Source organism: Gymnoscopelus microlampas (assembly GCF_963454915.1).
Source record: "Gymnoscopelus microlampas genome assembly, chromosome: 23".
Lineage (NCBI taxonomy): Eukaryota > Metazoa > Chordata > Actinopteri > Myctophiformes > Myctophidae > Gymnoscopelus > Gymnoscopelus microlampas.
This window is the reverse complement of record NC_139960.1, coordinates 1,183,807-1,204,537: the sequence shown is the minus strand read 5'-3', so window position 1 is coordinate 1,204,537 and position 20,731 is coordinate 1,183,807. Positions and strand designations below refer to the sequence as shown.

Below are 20,731 nucleotides of genomic sequence, written 5' to 3'. Positions count from 1 at the left end.
GGTCAATATTAATGCACAAAATAAAAAAAATTATGGTATTAATTTCTAAGTTGTAGAATATGCATGTAAACACATGACATCCTCCTGAAGGTAGTTGTGTACATGGTTGAATGTACACATGGTTTTTAAGTCCTGCTGTGTGGACTATTTAGTCATGAAAGCAAAATAGATGATTTACAAGCTCACAACGTACTGTGGATGCGCTTGTAAATCAGCTATCTTTGGCATATGACGTCCGTACGGCGGAGCATACATGAAGCATTGTTTTTATTTTTGTTTAGCTGCAGCTTTGACTAGTTTAGCTGGGGACCCCCTGGAACCACCCCCCCCCCCCCACCCCCAAGGACCCCTGGCCCCACTTTGAGAACCCCTGCCCTATAGCTAATGTTAATTATGATCAGTGACAGGAAGAGGAACACACATCTTTATCTGAACTCCCAGACAGTAGTTTGAATCATCATGTTACAATCAATATGTATTTTTATTTCTTCCAACTCAGTAATGATCTCTATTAAAAGAGGAGTTCACCGAAAAAAATACGTATTTTCTATCAATTGCACACCCCACGAAGCCTTGAATTCATGGATTTATTTGTGTTTTTGTGGCATTCCTAAGACAATAATTTGATGACCGGGTGTGTATCCGGTAGGAGACACAAATACTCTACTTTGTGTCTCCTACCGGATACATTAGCCGGTAGGAGACGGGAACAAAATTATTAGCTTAGGAATGCCACAAAAACAAAAATAAATCCATGGATTCAAGGCTTTGTGGGGTGTGCAATTGATAGGAAATAAGTCATTTTTTTGGGTGAACTACTCCTTTAAAGATGAGAAGATTCCTATTCACAGTGTGAATGATGTGTCATACCTGTGTATGCATCATATCGTCTCTGTCAGGTGGAAACCTTGTTTATCCAAAACTGTTAATTTTCAGGAAATAGAAAAACAAGTTCCAATGGATCCAATGCAGTTATTTAGTCACAAGCTACTTTTCATTGGTAAAATATATATAAACCCCAGACACACCCTTAACCACTCACTTTCACCAAAACAACCAATTTACAATCTATTTTTTTTTACACAAAAGGCCTCGATGGTTCAGTGAGTGAAGTGTTTGTGGCGGCAAGAGTCAATACTTTTCCGGTAGGAGACACAGAGTCTCCTTTGTGTCTCCTACCGGAACCCACTGATGGTCCATCACATGATTGGCAAAAAATGTAAAATGTTTGTGGCTGCAAGAGAGTCAATACTTTTCAAGCTGTTCTTCGGAACTTAATGCATAGATTCATGTGTCACTTGGATGAGTCAGTGAATAATAGCATCATTGTCAGTATAACAGTAACTCTGTGAAGCTGCTGCACTAGATACTCCTCTAGCCTTAGGAGACATTGTCAGTATAACAGTAACTCTGTGAAGCTGCTGCACTAGATACTCCTCTAGCCTTAGGAGACATTGTCAGTATAACAGTAACTCTGTGAAGCTGCTGCACTAGATACTCCTCTAGCCTTAGGAGACATTGTCAGTATAACAGTAACTCTGTGAAGCTGCTGCACTAGATACTCCTCTAGCCTTAGGAGACATTGGCTTAAGAGCCTGTGTTTATAACTGTCCCAAATCGGCATGGCCGAGACTATGTTTTGCACCTGTCCGTCCGTATGGTTCCGTCTGTGAACAGCTAATCTCCTGCACCGTTGGCTGGATCACAGCCAAACTGTGCACAAACACTCCCTGGATGCCAGAGCAGAACCTCTGCCCAAAATGTTATACATGGGCCTGTTATAGCGCCACCAGGAGGCCGATTTTTGCTAAACACATTTCTTTTACAGTACTCCTACAGATTTTGTCCAAACATCACGCAAATCGGTACACAGTATCTCGATAGTCATTAAACCAAACTATTTTTCATATACCATCCTGATTGGCTAAGATTGGCTTCCAAAGTTTGCAGGAGTGCTCTGTTTTGAACAAAATGTCTCAAATCATGAACACAGTGTGCGATTTCCGAGAAATCTTGCACGCACATTCCCACTAGGCCGAGAAAGAAATGCCACTTGAACATTTTCAAATCAATAATAATGATAATAATACATTTTCTCAGCACGGAAAACATACAAAGGCCATGAAAAATTAGAAAAATGTTTTAAAAGGTAGGTTTTTAGTCCATTTTTAAAAGCATCAGTGGACTGGTGCTCTCATGTGGTCTGGGAGGGCATTCCACAGACATGGGGCTGTGTGACAGAAGGCCCGGTCGCCCATCATGGTCACCCTCATGGTGGCGCTGTAACAGGCCGATTTGAGTTTTTACCTATAACTGCACCGATCTGTGTAAAACTTTGTATGCGCACTCCCTGCCTAGAGGCCAAGAACTAACCTCTGCCCTGTATTTTTAACATCTGCCTTTTACAGCGCCACCAGGAGGCCGACTTATGTAAACTTTTTTTTATGTCACAGTCATATTATCAAGACGAATCTGTTTGATTCTTCATATTCCATCCTGATTGGATAAGATTTGAACAAAATTCCGCAAATCATTAAGGCAGCGTCCGATTCTATCCGAAATGTATATAGGGCTGAAGTGGTTAATGTATGTTTTGTAATAATAATAATCTAAATCTACAAAGAAACTAAAGTTTTCAAATACTTGTAGTGGAGTAAAAGTACAATATTTGCCTCTGAGATGTAGTGGAGTAGACGTAAAAGTACAGAAAATTGGAAATACTCCAGAGTAAAAAATACCTCAAAATTGACCCGAAACACCCGTCGACCCCAGGCTACAACACCGATGATACGTCCCAGGTGCATCCATGTGATGTTTTTTCGTTATAGTTATTCTATTTATAGTGGCTCATAGGAATAGACTATGTGACGATATATATATATATATATATATATATATATATATATATATATATATATATATATATATATATATATATATATATATATATATATATATATATATATATATATATATATATATATATATATATATATCTAACTATATAAATGGCGAGCAACTTCCGCACCCTCGGTGGTGACACCCCACAGCTCTGTTATCGACTAAACAACGCACCGCCAGACCACATGTCGCCTACTGACTCGCCACGCCGGCCGCGCTGAATTTACGCCTCGCGTAGGGGACATCTCACTGCTCACTACACCGTTTCCACCGCGCAACATAATTAATTCTACTCACCAAATGTCGGACAAAACGGAAGGGGAGCCCGCTTCGTACCGTTTACCGTGCGCACGCCCTCATCACCACAACAGCAGCCAGCCGCTGCGGGTTTTTTTTCCTTTTTTTCAAAACTTTTTTTTTGGTCACCATTTTCTCCAGGCACCATTTCTGGTGTAACGTCGGGTGTTTCTTTTCACCAGCCAATCACCTTTCACGTTGCCACGTCCGTTGCCACGTCGCGCTGACGTACGCTAAACAAGCGCTGCCGTGCGCACAATGCAAACGAGCCCAAAGGCGCGCAAAAATAAGCCGCGCATTGCTTAGACACAAAGTCAGACCTGGCAACGCAGCCTACGCCAATCATGTGTGAGAGATCTACAAGCTATGGGCCAGAGACGCCACCGTATCTTAGCAACAACTACAGCGCTCACTCTCATTGGTCGTGTCACGCTAACAGCAGTCTCCAGACAATGGCATCGCAGACAGCTTGCTGTTACTGCTGTAGCCATCACAGGCAGTTGCAGCACGACGGACAGGGCGCTGTGATAGCTGCCATGTCGCTAACGCTAACCTGGTTGTCATGCCTGCAGCGGCTGTGCAATCACTTTGTCAACAATGCACGTTCGTGTGGTGAATGTCTATATTGCTGCTCAGTTCGTCCATTGTAGATGGTGTATGTTTGTGTGTGTCTTCTGGAGAACTATTTAGCTCCACAGCAACTACAGTATAACTAACGTAATGGCAGGACCGCCCCGTGCAAGGCATGTTAGGCTGCATTATGGTCATGTAGTAATTTCAGATAATTTCGCTCCGATTAGAGCAGTGTCTATCAACCCTTTCACGCCGCCCCCCCCCCAAATACACGTACTTGATCTGGGCCCCCCCCATTCTGTTTGACTCCGTTCCACAAGTAAATATTGTGAAAATAGCCGATCTACAAGCTCGAAACGCCTCACGTTGACAGGCTTTGTAAGCTTGGAGATCAGCTATTTCCTACATGATTGCCTCTTTCTTACATTCTTTGCCAATGTGGCCCATGTTTTCATAGCATAGTTTATTGACTACTTCTGTTGCAGAAATGGCCATTTCCTTTACTTTCGGTTTTTTATTTTCTCCGCCAGGCCGAAAGGCATGGCGCAAGACTATGTTTCACCCCCTGTCCGTCCGTCTGTGATAGCTAATCTCTCACATCGTTGACTTGATCGCAGGAAAATAACAGCCCGATGTGGAGAGTCAGTGAGAGCTGGATAAACGACGTAAAATGTGTCAAAAGGAGTCTGTACGGCTGTCGATAAATGAACACATGACGTCGGTGGGAGAGGAGATATTGTGTCTTTTGGACAAACTGCAGCGTGGTGCTGATGTTTGTTGTGTGAAGCAGCTTAATGTCAGAGTGTTTGGCTTGGAGCGCCTCAGTGCGGCTGCAGAGTTCATGTGCAACCTCTTCCAGAGAGACACAGAGACACTAGAAACTCTGCTGGGGAAAAAAAACACTGCTGGGCATTGACTTTCCTATGGACATTGATCTACACACTGCAGGTATATCTGCTACACACACAACATCAAACTACACACTGCAGGTATGATGCAGCGTTTGCATTACAGCCAGCATGCCAGCGTAGTTCCCATATGGTTTCAAGGTGGGCTAAACCATATGGACCCCATGTCAGCAATGTCAGCGGCATCCACTTCAGTCCCAACTGCGATGCCCATGCAGGCTATAAGTAGCTTCTACCTGGCCCTTAGGTGGGCCCCAACTAGCCATGTTTATGTGGGACCAAGGCGGGTCCTAACTGGGTTTGCCCATGCAGGCTTTAACTGGGTTCTACCTGGGCCCTAGCTGTACCCTAACCAACCACAGTGCAGTGCCCATCGCTCCAATTGTTGTGACGTCAGGGCTCTCAATACTGCACATTGGTGGAGGAGGAGGGTCCGCAGGGCGACCGCACACATCGCTGAACCAATGGTAGCCCACGGATGTTTCCTCTGTGGATTTACAATCTGCCCCTCTATGCCACATATCATCCGCACTACAGGGTCTTCACTGACCGAGCCACGGCCCCACTGACCCTCATGACGCTACGCCACTTAAACGTGCGGCAGCATGCGCTGGGTTGCCAGGTTTGCACAGCCTGCGCCAGAAACAAGCAACCACCTTCATGAAAAAAAAAAAAACACCGAAATGGTCCGCAATGTTCCAGGGGTGTCCCCGCGCGTCCCAACACTCCACAGGGGGTCAGTGGACCATCAGGGGGTCCGCGGACCCCCTGTGGACCCCCTGAAACATAACAAATATTATTTCTTCAAATTTTTTCCTTTTTCAAAAAAACTTTTCCCCAGTTTCACTCCGGCGATTTGGGTCCCCCAATATACACACGGCCACGCTGGGCCCCGTGCGCGGCTGGGGTTGAGGGGGGCGTAGCCCCCCGAAACTCTAGTATATATATATATATGGAGCAGTATGGGTTAGCGCCCCAGGCTGTGTCTTCCGTGAGGAAGAAGCCCAACAAACCCACGGTGAGGCCTTCAGGAGGGCCATTCAAGCAAGCCGCAAGTGGAGCCTGCAGTACCACTACGGCCCAAGAAACCATCACGCCAGAATGAAATGTTTGGAACAGGGGGAGTCTGGTGCAACGCTCAGGTCCTGGACCTGGTAAGACGAAGGAGGGGCCCGGCCAGGAGGCCAATCCACAGAGCCTAGTCCTCTCCCCCAGTCCCGGCAGAGTAGTTCCGGAGAAGTGGACTGAGTGGCCCTGGCTTGCCCTAAGAGGACTGACCGTGGGTAGCTACTGGGGCATAACCCGCTGGGTCACCTGGGCGAGGGTGTACAGTATGTTGCGAGATCCGAAACACCCGATGACCCCAGGCTATAACACTGATGATACGTCCCAGTTGCATCCATGTGATGTTTTTCTTTATAATTGTATTTAAGTTTAGTAATTGAACTTAGTTACTTTACACCACTGCCATTTACCATCATGCACCATTCTGCTGCCATCTATCCAGTCCAAAACATCTCATTTATAATAAACATATCTTGGAAAATGTATCCTTTGTATCATTTTAATGAGACGGCATTCCAGAGCAAATAAACAACAGAAAACAAAGAGAATAAAACTTCTCTGTTATAAATAATGAATAAAGTGAGACTAGTGGCGTGTTCTTTCACAGAAAGGCCTCGTCTGGAGGGATCATCAGTAAGTCGTCCATTTCTTCCTGAAGGGCAGCAGCTTTCTCACTGAGCAGCATCTACAACACACAGAGACATCATCTGATAGACATGATATGAAGTCAGTAAAACTTAATATCAAACCTAAAAAAAATATCACGTACACTACCTTTAAAAAAGAGACAAAGCTCATCCACTCACTTTAGCAGAAGCCACTATTTGTTTGGCTTGTTTCTGGTAGAGGTTTTCTACGCTGTCGGCCAGAGCACCGGGGTCTGCGTTGGCCAGATGAGACAGAGTCTTAAAACCAGCGTTGTAGAGCTGCTTCGCTCTGGACTGTTAGAGAAACACACACAACACATCACTGTGTGAATGTGTGTGTGTGTGTGTGTGTGTGTGTGTGTGTGTGTGTGTGTGTGTGTGTGTGTGTGTGTGTGTGTGTGTGTGTGTGTGTGTGTGTGAAAATGGGTGTAATGCACAATCTATGTCATACATGGGCAACGGGCAGCCCGGGGGCCACATGCGGCCCCCACCTTCATTTAATGTGGCCCACAGGTTAATATCAGAATAATGATATATTATTGATTTAAGCTGTTACAATTCCAAACATGTAAACATGACCCACTTTAATGACTTCAGTCTATATTAGTAGCTTAATGACTAGTATTAACATTTCTGTTGTCTTTTTTATGTCCAATGTGTTTGTGTTTAAGTTCATAAAGTTAACATAAGTATAACTAAATGCATTTGAAATTAAATAAAAATGTTACTTTTCAGGATTCCAATTCAAAAATAGCAACAGTAGCAGATCTACAAGCTCAAAACGCGTCGCAATGCGACGCGTTTAGAGCTTGTAGATCGGCTATTTGTGCTACTTCTGTGTGACAGCGAAGTACTGCTTTGATTTAGGAAAAAAAGTTAAAATACAGAGATAAGAGGTGTCTGCCCTCTGACAGTATATGTAACGTGTTCCTCTGGAGTCAGTGTGTAAATATATAGTGGCCCTCTGCATCGTCAGAGTTACATCAGCCCTGTCTGCGCTTTACATCTATGTAAAGCGCTTTGGATAAAAGCGCTATAAATGCACCATTTAACATTTACAGTAACAAGTGTAACTATAGGGAACAGGATGGTACGGACTCATCTGGACTCAGAACATCAGACTACAGTATAAGTAAATACTAATCTCAAGCCTCTCAATATATTATACAACTCCCTATGTAGATTTGTGTTGAGGTGTCCATACAGAACACACCACTGTTCTCTGTATAGTTCGCTTGATTGGCTACAGCCTAAGGCAAGAAGGCAACTTCACTGGTACCTTTTCCTCTTTAAATGTATTCACTCTAACTGTCCTTCCTACTTGAAACAGTCTCTGGAACCATATACATACACCATACCCGCTTAGACATTCACAACATCCCTATTATTCTGTTCCCAAAAGAATATTTTCTGTAGCTGGACGCAGGTCATTCCATTACAAAGCCCCATCTGACTGGAACAACCTTCCTCTTTCTCTCAGATCAATTACCTCTCTTGGCCGCTTCAGGACTTCCTTGTATTCACATCTCCAAACTACCTGTTCATGCTTCTAACACTGCTTGTACATACGTTTATTTCTGACTTTGATATAGGTCTCATAGTACTGTATTCTCCACTTCTTTGTTTAAAGTGAGTTGGTGAATGGATTGCATGGGTGGTGGAGGGTGAGCAAGCTAACTGTATCTGTACATGTGTGTATTGTGTATTGTGTACTTGTACTGTATGTAATGTTGTACGTATGTGAATAGGACCCCCTCTAAAATGAGATGCTGCATCTCAAGGGGCCATCCTCAATACATTGTGACCAAGTGTAACCATAGGGAACAGGATGGTACGGACTCATCTGGACTCAGAACATCAGACTACAGCAGGGGTCTTCAACAGGTCTTCAACTAGGGGGTCCTCAGAGCTACTATAGGGGGTCCGCCAAATCTTTGTGTGATAGGATTTAGTTTTTTTTTTACATTAACCACTTGAACCCTAAAATTCCTTTTCTGAGGGGAACATTAGCTGAAAATAGCAGATCTACAAGCTCTCAACGCCGCGCTTGTAGATCTGCTATTTTTGGCAAAGAGGCTATAGGTGTAGAGGGAAAAAATAGCAGGATAAGTCGGAAAAAAAACTTTCAGAGGAAACACAATTTTATACAATATAGAGGAGGGGGTCCCTGCTTCATCTCTCTCTCAGCTAGGGGGTCCTTGGCCTGAAAACGCTGAAGACCCCTGGACTACAGTATAAGAAGTGAAAGCTGACCTCCATGACCCCGGCCACCTCCATCAGAGGGATGAGGTCAGCCTGGACACAGTAAGTCAGCCTGCGGGTCAGTTCAACCAGGAGAGCTTTGAACGGCCACAACTCCTCCAGCTCCTGATCAACACACAGAGAACAACAACATGATCAATGTATTCATCAAGTCACATACTGTTGGAACATCCTTAACTCATTCAGTGCCAGACTCGTCTCTGGCACAGGGTTTCACTGTGCTTCCGCAAAAAAATAAAAAAAAGTACACAGGAGCTGTGATACAGCTCCTGTGATAAGTGATAAGTGATAAGTTAACCAAGAAGTGAATGGAGCAGTACATCTTCGGATCACGTTATCTTGGGTTATGGACCCCCCCCCCAAAAAAAAACAACAACAACAACAACAACACAGCGGCGGAGCCGGAGCCGAGTTGTTTAATCATCCTGGAGGGGGTTATTTTTCAAACAACGACCAGCGCGCTGATAATTATCCCGCTTATTACGCGGCTACTTAATAAATAAATAAATACCTTGACCCAAAAGTAACAACAAAACAAAGTATTTCCGTGCTTTAAATGAAAGTATTCCATAAGCGTTGCGCTGGGCGGACACGGTCGCCTCGGAAAACAAGGAAGCGTTGATCAAATACAAATACTTTTTGGTTACTGCATCGTCTAGTTATCACTTCAAAAACATTGTTGAGAGCAACGTTTAGTTGTAAATGACTTGGTGTGTTTGTTTATATGTCTGTCATGTTGAATACAGCATAAATTCAAGCAGCGCAGATTGATATGAGCAGGTGTTCTGAGTCTTTGATTAGACAGAGGTCTGTTATTGAGCTCATCAGGAAACTGTTACCTCAGTGAACAGGAACAGGAAACAGTACCTCAGTGAAGTGCAGCACACAGGAGCAGAAGGCTGAGGAGGAGCTCAGTAGAGTCTGGAGGAATCCTCTGCTGAGCTGAAACCTCTCAGCAACGCTCCACAGGTCTGTGTCCTTCAGCAAGGAGAAGAGAACCAGAGCCAGGTATAACCTATGAACCACCTCCATGTTCACACTCTGAAAAACACACACACACACACACACACACACACACTTATTACACTATGTACACACTCTGAAAAACACACACACTTATTACACTATGTACACACTCTGAAAAACACACACACACACACAGACGCGCGCGCGTCCCGTCGCCGCTTAAGCACGTTGTCTGTGTGTGCTTGTGGCAGACGGCAACAGTGTAACACAGTGGCCCTCATTTATCAACGGAGCGTAAAAAATGGCTTACATTTTTCCATATATTCGGCCGTACACCAACGTCGAAGTCACATTTATCAAAGGATCCTATACAGCCGATCCTAGCGTACATCAGGTCGGAGCTTTGATAAATCTCACGTCTAAAAACGAGAGTCATTTAAATAACACGCCCTTAAATATTCACAAAAGCCCCGACTTCACGACATGAAGAACCAGAATACGACCCAAAAAATGCATGAAAAGCCAATAAGAAAGAGTTTCCCCCGCACGCCTCGCCACACACTCACACACACGCCTCTCTCACGCACGCACGCACGCACGCACGCACACACGCACACACGCACATGAATGGAATACGTTTGTATACCCATTTATTTAACCCATACCGAGCAGTGCGTGTTCGAGTTACACTAAATAAAGCAGTCATGAGACTCAGGCGGAATGCAGTGATCCCGTGCCGCCACGTTAATATTGGAGCGTCGGGTTTATATCCTTAACCCAGCCAGGTTGTGTAGCTGTAGCCTACATAACTCTCTATGACATAACTCCATAACATAGGACAAGCTACTGTAAGTTTGTAGACCTCACTGTCCATGAAAAGATGGTCGGGACTCCCGAAAATTCTCTCGCAGAAGCGCTCGTATATTTTGAAAATAGCAGATCTACAAGCTCACAACGCGTCGCGATGCGGCCTGTTGTGAGCTTGTAGATCTGCTGTTTTCAAATAGCCAATGCAGCCAGATCTGCAAGCTTAACCGAAAATACACAATATTTTCGAGCTGCGTTCGCTTCCAGCGTTCGCGCGTCTTACTTGTTTAAATTAGTTTATAAAATTATATATTTTCACAGGGATTATTTATTAGTGTAGATATACACATTTTGGAGTGGATTATGTGTCCAGATGTCTGTCAGACCGTCAGACAATGCTGCTCCGCAGGCTAGAATGGAATAAACGGGCGCAGCCAACGTCAACAACTGGTCTCGACCAGACGTGAGATCTCAGCGTACGGTAGGATGAATCCAACGTCAGGATATATTGATAAATGCCGAAAGGTGCGGTGATCTCGCCATACGCCCATTATTTGGTCTGCACCACGTTGATAAATGAGGGCCAGTGGGTCTATGGATTCGACGCATGCGCATTTTGATCATTCATCCCATCGATCGGGGGGGGGCCATCCCACAGCTGGGGAGCTGTAACCAGCGAAAAACAGGCTTCGGTGTTCCGTCAGACAGAGCACAGACAGAGCTTTGTAGAATTATAGGAGGATGTTCACACGCTGAAAAACACACACACTTATTAGACTATGTTCACACTCTGAAAAAGATGTATGCTTGTTCAGTTGAGGGGTAAAAAGGCCTTTAAGTATTAATTAGCCTTCAATCACACAACAATCATAGTCATTGGTCGTAGAGGCTTATCAGAGGAGAACGTGGGAGTCTCTCCCGTTACAATGCGTTAGACCTCTGAGAGATGGAACGCTGAGGTGGAGAACCACTAAAGCCCTTTGAATGGGCTTAAATCTGACCTTTTTGGTGGTCTGTCCAGCAGCCTTCCTGGTGATCAAACTCTCAGGAACTCCCACCGCAGCACACATCCTCTGTTCTGCTGCAGACAGCACCGTGAACTGTAAAACACACGTTTAATACAGTCTTAATGTTAACACATTCCCTTCATTTAAAAAGAAAAAAATATATATATTATTATTATTATTATTATTATTATTATTTCACAGAGAACCAGGAGATAACGCGATCCAAAGATTTACTGCTCCATTCACTTCCTGGTTAAAGTATTTGGGAAATATTCTGTATCTCGGCTCCTGTGTTTTACTGTGTATTTTTGGCGAAACATGCTATTTTCAACTGGGTATAACAAGTTAACAGGAGGTCACGATATTTTCTTTTTCTTCACGGAAGCACAGTGATACCCTCAGTGATTAGAAACCATCAGGGGATTCATCATACAGGACATACATATTCTGTGGTTCTTGAAAGATTAGTCACAATGCTTAAAAATGCTGTCAGAAGCTACAGCCTGTTTTAGAAAACCAGTGAATGTGTTCATTTTATGATTCATATTTGTATTGCTTTTCAATTCACACATTGGACATTTGCAACATGTTAGAGAAAGACAAGGGAATACATAAAAAAGGAAAAAGTAACACAGAATAAAACAAAAGGGAACAAGAAATAAAACAATAAAAATAAAACGACATAGGCCTACAGTAGAGATAATAGGGCGATGTGTTATTTTTTGTTTTGTTATTTAAACAGCAGAAAGTACAGTTTAGACATGAGTCAGTTGTGTTCACATTTAAACAGTGTCTCCCTTTTCTCTCGTTTTAACAGGCAGCCGTCCACCCTGTCAATACGTCTGAAACAGAGCTTTTCCAGAGACGCTATCTGAACCAGACATTCAGGGAGGACTGGAGGCAGAAGGACTTCTTTAATGTTCATTCATACTTACTAATACCACTCCACAGATACCAGTCAACATGTTCAACTCAACCAACGTTTTTCAGTTGAAAACTATAGGCACCTAATAGTTTTTTAGACTAGTTTTGAGATATTTCTGCCTCTATTACATTACAGTACACTGGAGAGAGTCAGGAGAGAGGAGGGTTAGAGAGATACAGAACACAAGACAGATTTGAACCCATGCCAGTGCCATGTTTAGCGTAGAAATAAGGCAAGCAGTGGTTCTCAAACGTTTTAAATTCAAGGACCCCCGCCCCATAACTTTGAGAGTGCATAATGTGTACACCCTCAGAGTTACACACCTGTAAGGGTCCATTTGGAACGCTGAGGGTCCCTGGCCCACACTTTGAGAAGTAATGTCGCAAGATGTTACCATGAATGTCTTTACCTGTCTTAAGAACACCATCCAGACCATACATGGGCAACTGGCAGCCCCCACCTTCACTTAATGCGGCCCACAGGTTAATATCAGAATAGTGATATATTATTGATTTCAGCTGTTATGATTCCTAACATGCAAACATGACCCGCTTTAATTACTTCAGTCTATATTAGTAGCTTAATGACTAGTATTAACATTCTGTTGTCTTTTTTTATGTCCAATGTATTTGTATTGAAGTTCAAAAAGTTAATATAAGTTAACAATAATTTTTCAGGATTCCACTTAGAATAGCAAAAAGAAAATCTGGATTCCAATTAAAAAATAGCAGATCTACAAGCTCAAAACGTGTCGCACTGTGACGCGTTTTGAGCTTGTAGATAGATAGATACTTTATTTGTCCTTGCGGAAATTCATTTTGTGCCAAGCAGCCATCAGGATACAAAAAAATCACAATAACATAATAACAAAAAACATACAACTAGACAAGGCAACCAGTCATGGTTCAAGAGGCATCACGTTACATTTTATGCACAGAACTGAGATGGGGCCTGTTTGTTCAGGAGTCCTATACTTGTGGGGACAAATGATCTTGAAGCCCTAGCCTGCAACATTGGCACTGTGTACCGTCGTCCGGGTGGTAACAGGTGGTATTGACTGTATAACGGGTGCGTTCTATCCCTAGCTATATCTCTCCCCTTCCTAAGCACCCGGGTCTCATACATTGCTGCCATACTCTCATGTCGTACCCCAGCTATCTTGCTGGATACATTGATGATTTTATGGAGTTTGTTCTTATTAACCAATGATAATGAGCCATACCAGTCTTATTAACCAATGATAATGAGCCATACCAGTCCTATTAACCAATGATAATGAGCCATACCAGTCCTATTAACCAATGATAATGAGCCATACCAGTCCTATTAACCAATGATAATGAGTCATACCAGTCCTATTAACCAATGATAATGAGCCGTACCAGGAAACAAAACAGAAAGTCAGTGCACTCTCCACGAAGGATCGATGGAAGAGTACCATTACACTTTTTCCACGTCATACTGTCTCAGTCTGCGCATAAAATGCAGCCTCTGCTGACCTTTCTTATAGATGGCATCAGTGTTGGAATTCCATGTCAGCTTGTAGATCAGCTATTTTTGCTACTTTTGTATGACATAGAATGGCCCGACAATAATATGCAAAGTATAAATGATGTCATACAGTATAAATGATGTCATAGTGTATACATGATGTCATAGTGTATACATGATGTCATACAGTATAAATGATGTCATACAGTATAAATGATGTCATAGTGTATACATGATGTCATACAGTATAAATGATGTCATACAGTATAAATGATGTCATAGTGTATACATGATGTCATACAGTATAAATGATGTCATACAGTATAAATGATGTCATACAGTATAAATGATGTCATACAGTATAAATGATGTCATAGTGTATACATGATGTCATACAGTATAAATGATGTCATACAGTATTAATGATGTCATACAGTATAAATGATGTCATAGTGTATACATGATGTCATACAGTATAAATGATGTCATACAGTATAAATGATGTCATACAGTATACATGATGTCATACAGTATAATGATGTCATACAGTATACATGATGTCATACAGTATAATGATGTCATACAGTATACATGATGTCATACAGTATAATGATGTCATACAGTATACATGATGTCATACAGTATAATGATGTCATACAGTATACATGATGTCATACAGTATAAATGATGTCATACAGTATTAATGATGTCATAGTGTATACATGATGTCATACAGTATAAATGATGTCATAGTGTATACATGATGTCATACAGTATAAATGATGTCATAGAGTATAAATGACGTCATACAGTATAAATGATGTCATAGAGTATAAATGACGTCATACAGTATTAATGATGTCATAGAGTATAAATGACGTCATACAGTATTAATGATGTCATAGAGTATAAATGATGTCATACAGTATTAATGATGTCATAGAGTATAAATGATGTCATACAGTATACATGATGTCATACAGTATAATGATGTCATAGAGTATAAATGACGTCATACAGTATTAATGATGTCATAAAGTATAAATGATGTCATAGAGTATAAATGATGTCATAGAGTATAAATGATCTCATACAGTATAATGATGCCATAGAGTATAAATGATGTCATAGAGTATAAATGATGTCATAGAGTATAAATGATGTCATACAGTATTAATGATGTCATAGAGTATAAATGATGTCATACAGTATACATGATGTCATACAGTATACATGATGTCATAGTGTATACATGATGTCATAGTGTATACATGATGTCATAGTGTATACATGATGTCATACAGTATAAATGATGTCATAGTGTATACATGATGTCATAGTGTATACATGATGTCATACAGTATAAATGATGTCATACAGTATAAATTATGTCATAGTGTATACATGATGTCATAGTGTATACATGATGTCATACAGTATAAATGATGTCATACAGTATAAATGATGTCATAGTGTATAAATGACGTCATACAGTATTAATGATGTCATAGAGTATAAATGACGTCATACAGTATTAATGATGTCATAGAGTATAAATGATGTCATACAGTATTAATGATGTCATAGAGTATAAATGATGTCATACAGTATTAATGATGTCATAGAGTATAAATGATGTCATACAGTATTAATGATGTCATACAGTATAATGATGTCATACAGTATTAATGATGTCATACAGTATAATGATGTCATACAGTATTAATGATGTCATAGAGTATAAATGATGTCATACAGTATTAATGATGTCATAGAGTATAAATGATGTCATACAGTATTAATGATGTCATACAGTATAAATTATGCCATACAGTATAATGATGTCATACAGTATAATGATGTCATACATTATTAATGATGTCATAGAGTATAAATGATGTCATAGAGTATAAATGATGTCATACAGTATAAATGATGTCATACAGTATAATGATGTCATACAGTATAATGATGTCATACAGTATTAATGATGTCATAGAGTATAAATGATGTCATACAGTATAATGATGTCATACAGTATTAATGATGTCATACAGTACAATGATGTCATACAGTATTAATGATGTCATAGAGTATAAATGATGTCATAGAGTATAAATGATGTCATACAGTATAAATGATGTCATACAGTATAATGATGTCATACAGTATAAATGATGTCATACAGTATAATGATGTCATACAGTATAAATGATGTCATACAGTATTAATGATGTCATACAGTATAATGATGTCATACAGTATTAATGATGTCATACAGTATAAATGATGTCATAGAGTATACATGATGTCATACAGTATAAATGATGTCATACAGTATAAATTATGTCATACAGTATAATGATGTCATACAGTATAATGATGTCATACATTATTAATGATGTCATAGAGTATAAATGATGTCATAGAGTATAAATGATGTCATAGAGTATAAATGATGTCATACAGTATTAATGATGTCATACAGTATAATGATGTCATACCTGTCTTAAGAACATCATCCAGTCAGGTTTACAGTGGTGGATCATGTCATACGGTGTGACCAGGTACAGCAGGTGGAGGAAGCTGTCCAGCATCAAGCCCTCCAGACCCTTAGACAGGTCTTTATACAGTATGTCACAGTAAGACAGGTCCACTGAGCCTACAGAGCACACAGACAGGTCTTTAGACAGTAAGACAGGTCCACTGAGCCTACAGACAGGTCTTTATACAGTAAGACAGGTCCACTGAGCCTACAGACAGGTCTTTAGACAGTAAGACAGGTCCACTGAGCCTACAGAGCACAGTAAGGGTCACTATGTCATTATTGTTTACAGTACACTGTATAGTCTTAGATTCAGATGATTCAGTTGATCAGAATGTGTAGAATAGGTCTTAAAGGAGTAGTCCAAAAATTGACTTATTTTCTATCAATTACACACCCCGTGAGGCATTGAATTCATGGAGATTTATTTTTGTTTTTGTCACATTCCTGAGACAATAATTTGATGACCGGCGGAGTCTCAATGGAGACACCACTGTCTTACCTTTATAGGTGGCTCTGCCCAGCTTGGTGACCTGCAGACGGCCGTGTGTCTCTGAGGACACGGTGACCAGACCTTTGTCCTTCAGCAGCTCCACGGCCTGGTCAGCCACGTCCTGCAGACTCCTGTCCACACACAGCTGCTTCTCCTGGACACTCAGCAGAGTGCTGGACAGGAAGGCCCTGACCTCCTCCAATGAGCTGCTGATCTGAACAGACAGAGAGAGGACACGGTGGTGTTGATTTGGACAGCAATTGATTGGTTTAGTTTTAGTCATAGTCTTTTGAATAAAATTCCATTTAGTTTTAGTCATATTTTAGTCTCTGAAATGTTTTAGTTTTTGTGTAGTTTTAGTCGACTAAATATCATCAGATTATAGTCGACTAAATCTACAGTTGATTTAGTCGACTAAAATGTATGTTGGCGGTGCCTTAATGGCGTCGTAACGGCTGATTTTACACTTGGTTGTATGCTGAAAATAGCAGATCTACAAGCCCACAACGCGTCGCGCTGCGACGCGTTGTGAGCTTGTAGATCGGCTATTTTCAGAGCGCAACACCCGAGCGCAAGCAAACATAAAATGACTTGTCTTTTAGTTCTACTGGATCTCTTCTCCACTAGATCCTTCACTAACATCTTAGTCTAGATTTTATTTGTTGACGGAATTGTCAATATATTTAGTCTATATTTAGTTTTAGTCATCTCATCATAGCTTATTTTTTATTTAGTTTACATTTCGTCTTCGTCAGTGAAAAAGTCGACCAACATTTTTCGTTATAGTTTTAGTTGACGAAATCAACACTGGGACACGGTGGTGAGACACTTCACAGATTAGTAGATGTAGATCAAAGTATAAAATAGTGGTCTAAGTGGTTACACAGATGCGCTCCTGGTTGTAATGGTTTAAGGCCTTATACTTACATAGATGAAGGTAAGAGTTTTTAAGGCTTTGCTGCATGTCAGCCCCCATCTCTCTCTCCATTTCCTGTCAGTCTACTGTCCTATCCTATCTATAAAGGCATAAAAGCCCCCAAAAAATCTTTAGTTGACTAAATGTCATAAGATTTTAGTCGACTAAATCTAAAGTTGATTTAGCCAACTAAAATGTATTCTTAGCCTGATTTACACTTTGCTGCATGGCAAACATAGCAGATCTACAAGCTCACAACGGTGTGTGCTTGTAGATCAGCAATAAAATGACTAGTCATAGTTCTACTGGATCTCCTCTCCACTGGTCCCTCCATAGTTTTTATTAGTTGACGATATTGTCAATATATTTAGTCATAGTTTTAGTCATCATAGCTTACTTTTTATGTAGTTTTCGTCAATGAAAAAAGGTAGTCGACCAACATTTTCCTTCATAGTTTTAGTCAATGAAATGAACACTGCAGAGCTCTGCGACAAAAAACAAAACAAGTCTTTAGGTTTAACCTGTTATTATAAACTAATTAATATGAGCTGTATCCTAGTCCTAACCATGTTCTCACCTTTAATCCAATCAGGGACAGGATCAGACTCAGAAGGCCTTTTCCATTGTCATACATCAGGTTGCTGAAACAGTTCTCCATCGGGGAACACAACAGATTCTTTGCCTGAAAAAACACATCAGAATAAGTAAATAAACCAAAAGACAAAGTATACAGAGTACAGTATATGTTCTGTTCTTGTGAAAGCATGCTTGTTGTCATCACCATGCTCCTGTCTTTCTCCTGCAGGATGAGGATGCTCTCTCCCATGGTGTCTATTCCAGCTCTTCCTGCTCTGCCAACCATCTGTTTGTACTGACTTCTCTTCAGGAAGTCTGTGGCCACGTATGGAGACCGTAGAATCACCCTGTTCACACAGAGAGACACACAATCACCCTGTTCACACAGAACAAAAAACTGTGTGAAGGTTTTTAAAGTGTCTCTTAAAGTGTTTTAAACTAAAGAACTAAACACAGACCAGAGTCATTGACAAACTGATTACATAAGAGCAGTGAACAAGGAGAGACTGCTTTCATGTATTATGCTCCACACCAATGGAACAAACTTCAGGACTCTCTGAAACTGGAGCGATTGGTCTCAATAGAGACATTCAGGGTGCTCCTTGAGGACACACTACTGTACATAGAGACATTCAGGGTGCTTCTTGAGGACACACTACATAGAGACATTCAGGGTGCTTCTTGAGGACACACTACATAGAGACATTCAGGGTGCTTCTTGAGGACACACTACATAGAGACATTCAGGGTGCTTCTTGAGGACACACTACATAGAGACATTCAGGGTGCTTCTAGAGGACACACTACATAGAGACATTCAGGGTGCTTCTTGAGGACACACTACATAGAGACATTCAGGGTGCTTCTTGAGGACACACTACATAGAGACATTCAGGGTGCTTCTTGAGGACACACTACATAGAGACATTCAGGGTGCTTCTTGAGGACACACTACATAGAGACATTCAGGGTGCTTCTAGAGGACACACTACATAGAGACATTCAGGGTGCTTCTAGAGGACACACTACATAGAGACATTCAGGGTGCTTCTTGAGGACACACTACATAGAGACATTCAGGGTGCTTCTTGAGGACACACTACATAGAGACATTCAGGGTGCTTCTAGAGGACACACTACATAGAGACATTCAGGGTGCTTCTAGAGGACACACTACATAGAGACATTCAGGGTGCTTCTAGAGGACACACTACATAGAGACATTCAGGGTGCTTCTTGAGGACACACTACATAGAGACATTCAGGGTGCTTCTTGAGGACACACTACATAGAGACATTCAGGGTGCTTCTTGAGGACACACTACATAGAGACATTCAGGGTGCTTCTTGAGGACACACTACATAGAGACATTCAGGGTGCTTCTTGAGGACACACACTACATAGTGACTGCACCTGTTTCATGTAACACTATGTTTATTTGCATCTGTGATGATTGTAATGTGATTCAAATGTTTGTTATTGTTTTTCATTATGTATGCATTTCATATGTTTTATATGCTGTTATCAGGGTGTCCTTGAAAAAAGAGAGCTTGCTCTCAATGGGCTTCCCTGAATAAATAAAGGAAAAAGAAAGACAGACATTAGATTGCAAACACTCAGTAATCAGTGAATGGCAGCAGGGATTAAAGCCAAGGATACCAGGATGGTAACATGTTCAAATAGTAATAAGTGGGCTACACATTTTAAAACCTTTTATCCAGACAAAGAGCCTTTCTTTCTGTCATTGTTGCAAAAGGAAAAACAAAGTTCATATTCAGTGTTATAACAGAGTTTAAGCCGGATTAAAGAATGAATCAGGGACTGTACAAAACATTAGTCGAGAAACCAGCTCTTTGTCCAGCCCAGGCTCCCGTTGACTTTGAGGTTTTAAGTTATTTTTATTGGCTTCCATTGACTTTTAAGCAGAGAAGAAACCTGCTTGCTCAGGGTGGGACAATGTCGGCTCTCTGCTTTATACGTAGTGTCTTGAGACAACTTGTTGTGATTTGGCGCTGTGATAAAACTGAATTGAATAGAAGGAAATTCAGAGGTATGTTGTTTAGTTGTCTAGGACAAAAGTGAGTGCATGCACATCCTAATCTCTGGTACAGGTGCTGGACAAATGACAGATTAACAGTTAAACAAATAAAATCTGCACACTGGTCCTCAGCTCCATTGTGTTATTGCTGCTGTAACGTTATAGCAGCAATAACACAATGGAGCTGAGGACCAGAGTGCAGATTTTATTTGTTTAACCCATTAATACCGGGAACACATCTGTGTCATTTTAGACTTCTTTGGCTATTCAAAAATAGCAGATCTTCAAGCTCATAGCGTGGCACTGAGTGCCA

General features: G+C 41.2%; 1 protein-coding gene across 3 annotated transcripts in view; it reads right to left on the bottom strand.

The window, feature by feature from the left end:
- Positions 1-6,229: 6,229 nt before the first annotated feature.
- The window catches only part of helq (helicase, POLQ like), a 36,218-nt gene continuing 21,716 nt past the window's right edge, over positions 6,230-20,731 (bottom strand). Inside the window, exons 11-19 of one of the 3 annotated variants that reach the window (XM_084049918.1) lie at positions 18,585-18,726; positions 18,381-18,485; positions 16,897-17,101; positions 16,354-16,511; positions 11,428-11,526; positions 9,521-9,694; positions 8,645-8,758; positions 6,551-6,685; positions 6,230-6,451 (exon numbers count right to left, since the gene is read on the bottom strand). In XM_084049918.1, the coding sequence (XP_083906044.1) occupies positions 6,416-6,451; positions 6,551-6,685; positions 8,645-8,758; positions 9,521-9,694; positions 11,428-11,526; positions 16,354-16,511; positions 16,897-17,101; positions 18,381-18,485; positions 18,585-18,726 (1,168 nt within the window). In that variant the 3' untranslated portion in view covers positions 6,230-6,415. The remainder of the gene's footprint in view (positions 6,452-6,550; positions 6,686-8,644; positions 8,759-9,520; positions 9,695-11,427; positions 11,527-16,353; positions 16,512-16,896; positions 17,102-18,380; positions 18,486-18,584; positions 18,727-20,731) is intronic. The other 2 variants (XM_084049917.1, XM_084049919.1) reach the window with 2 other exon arrangements.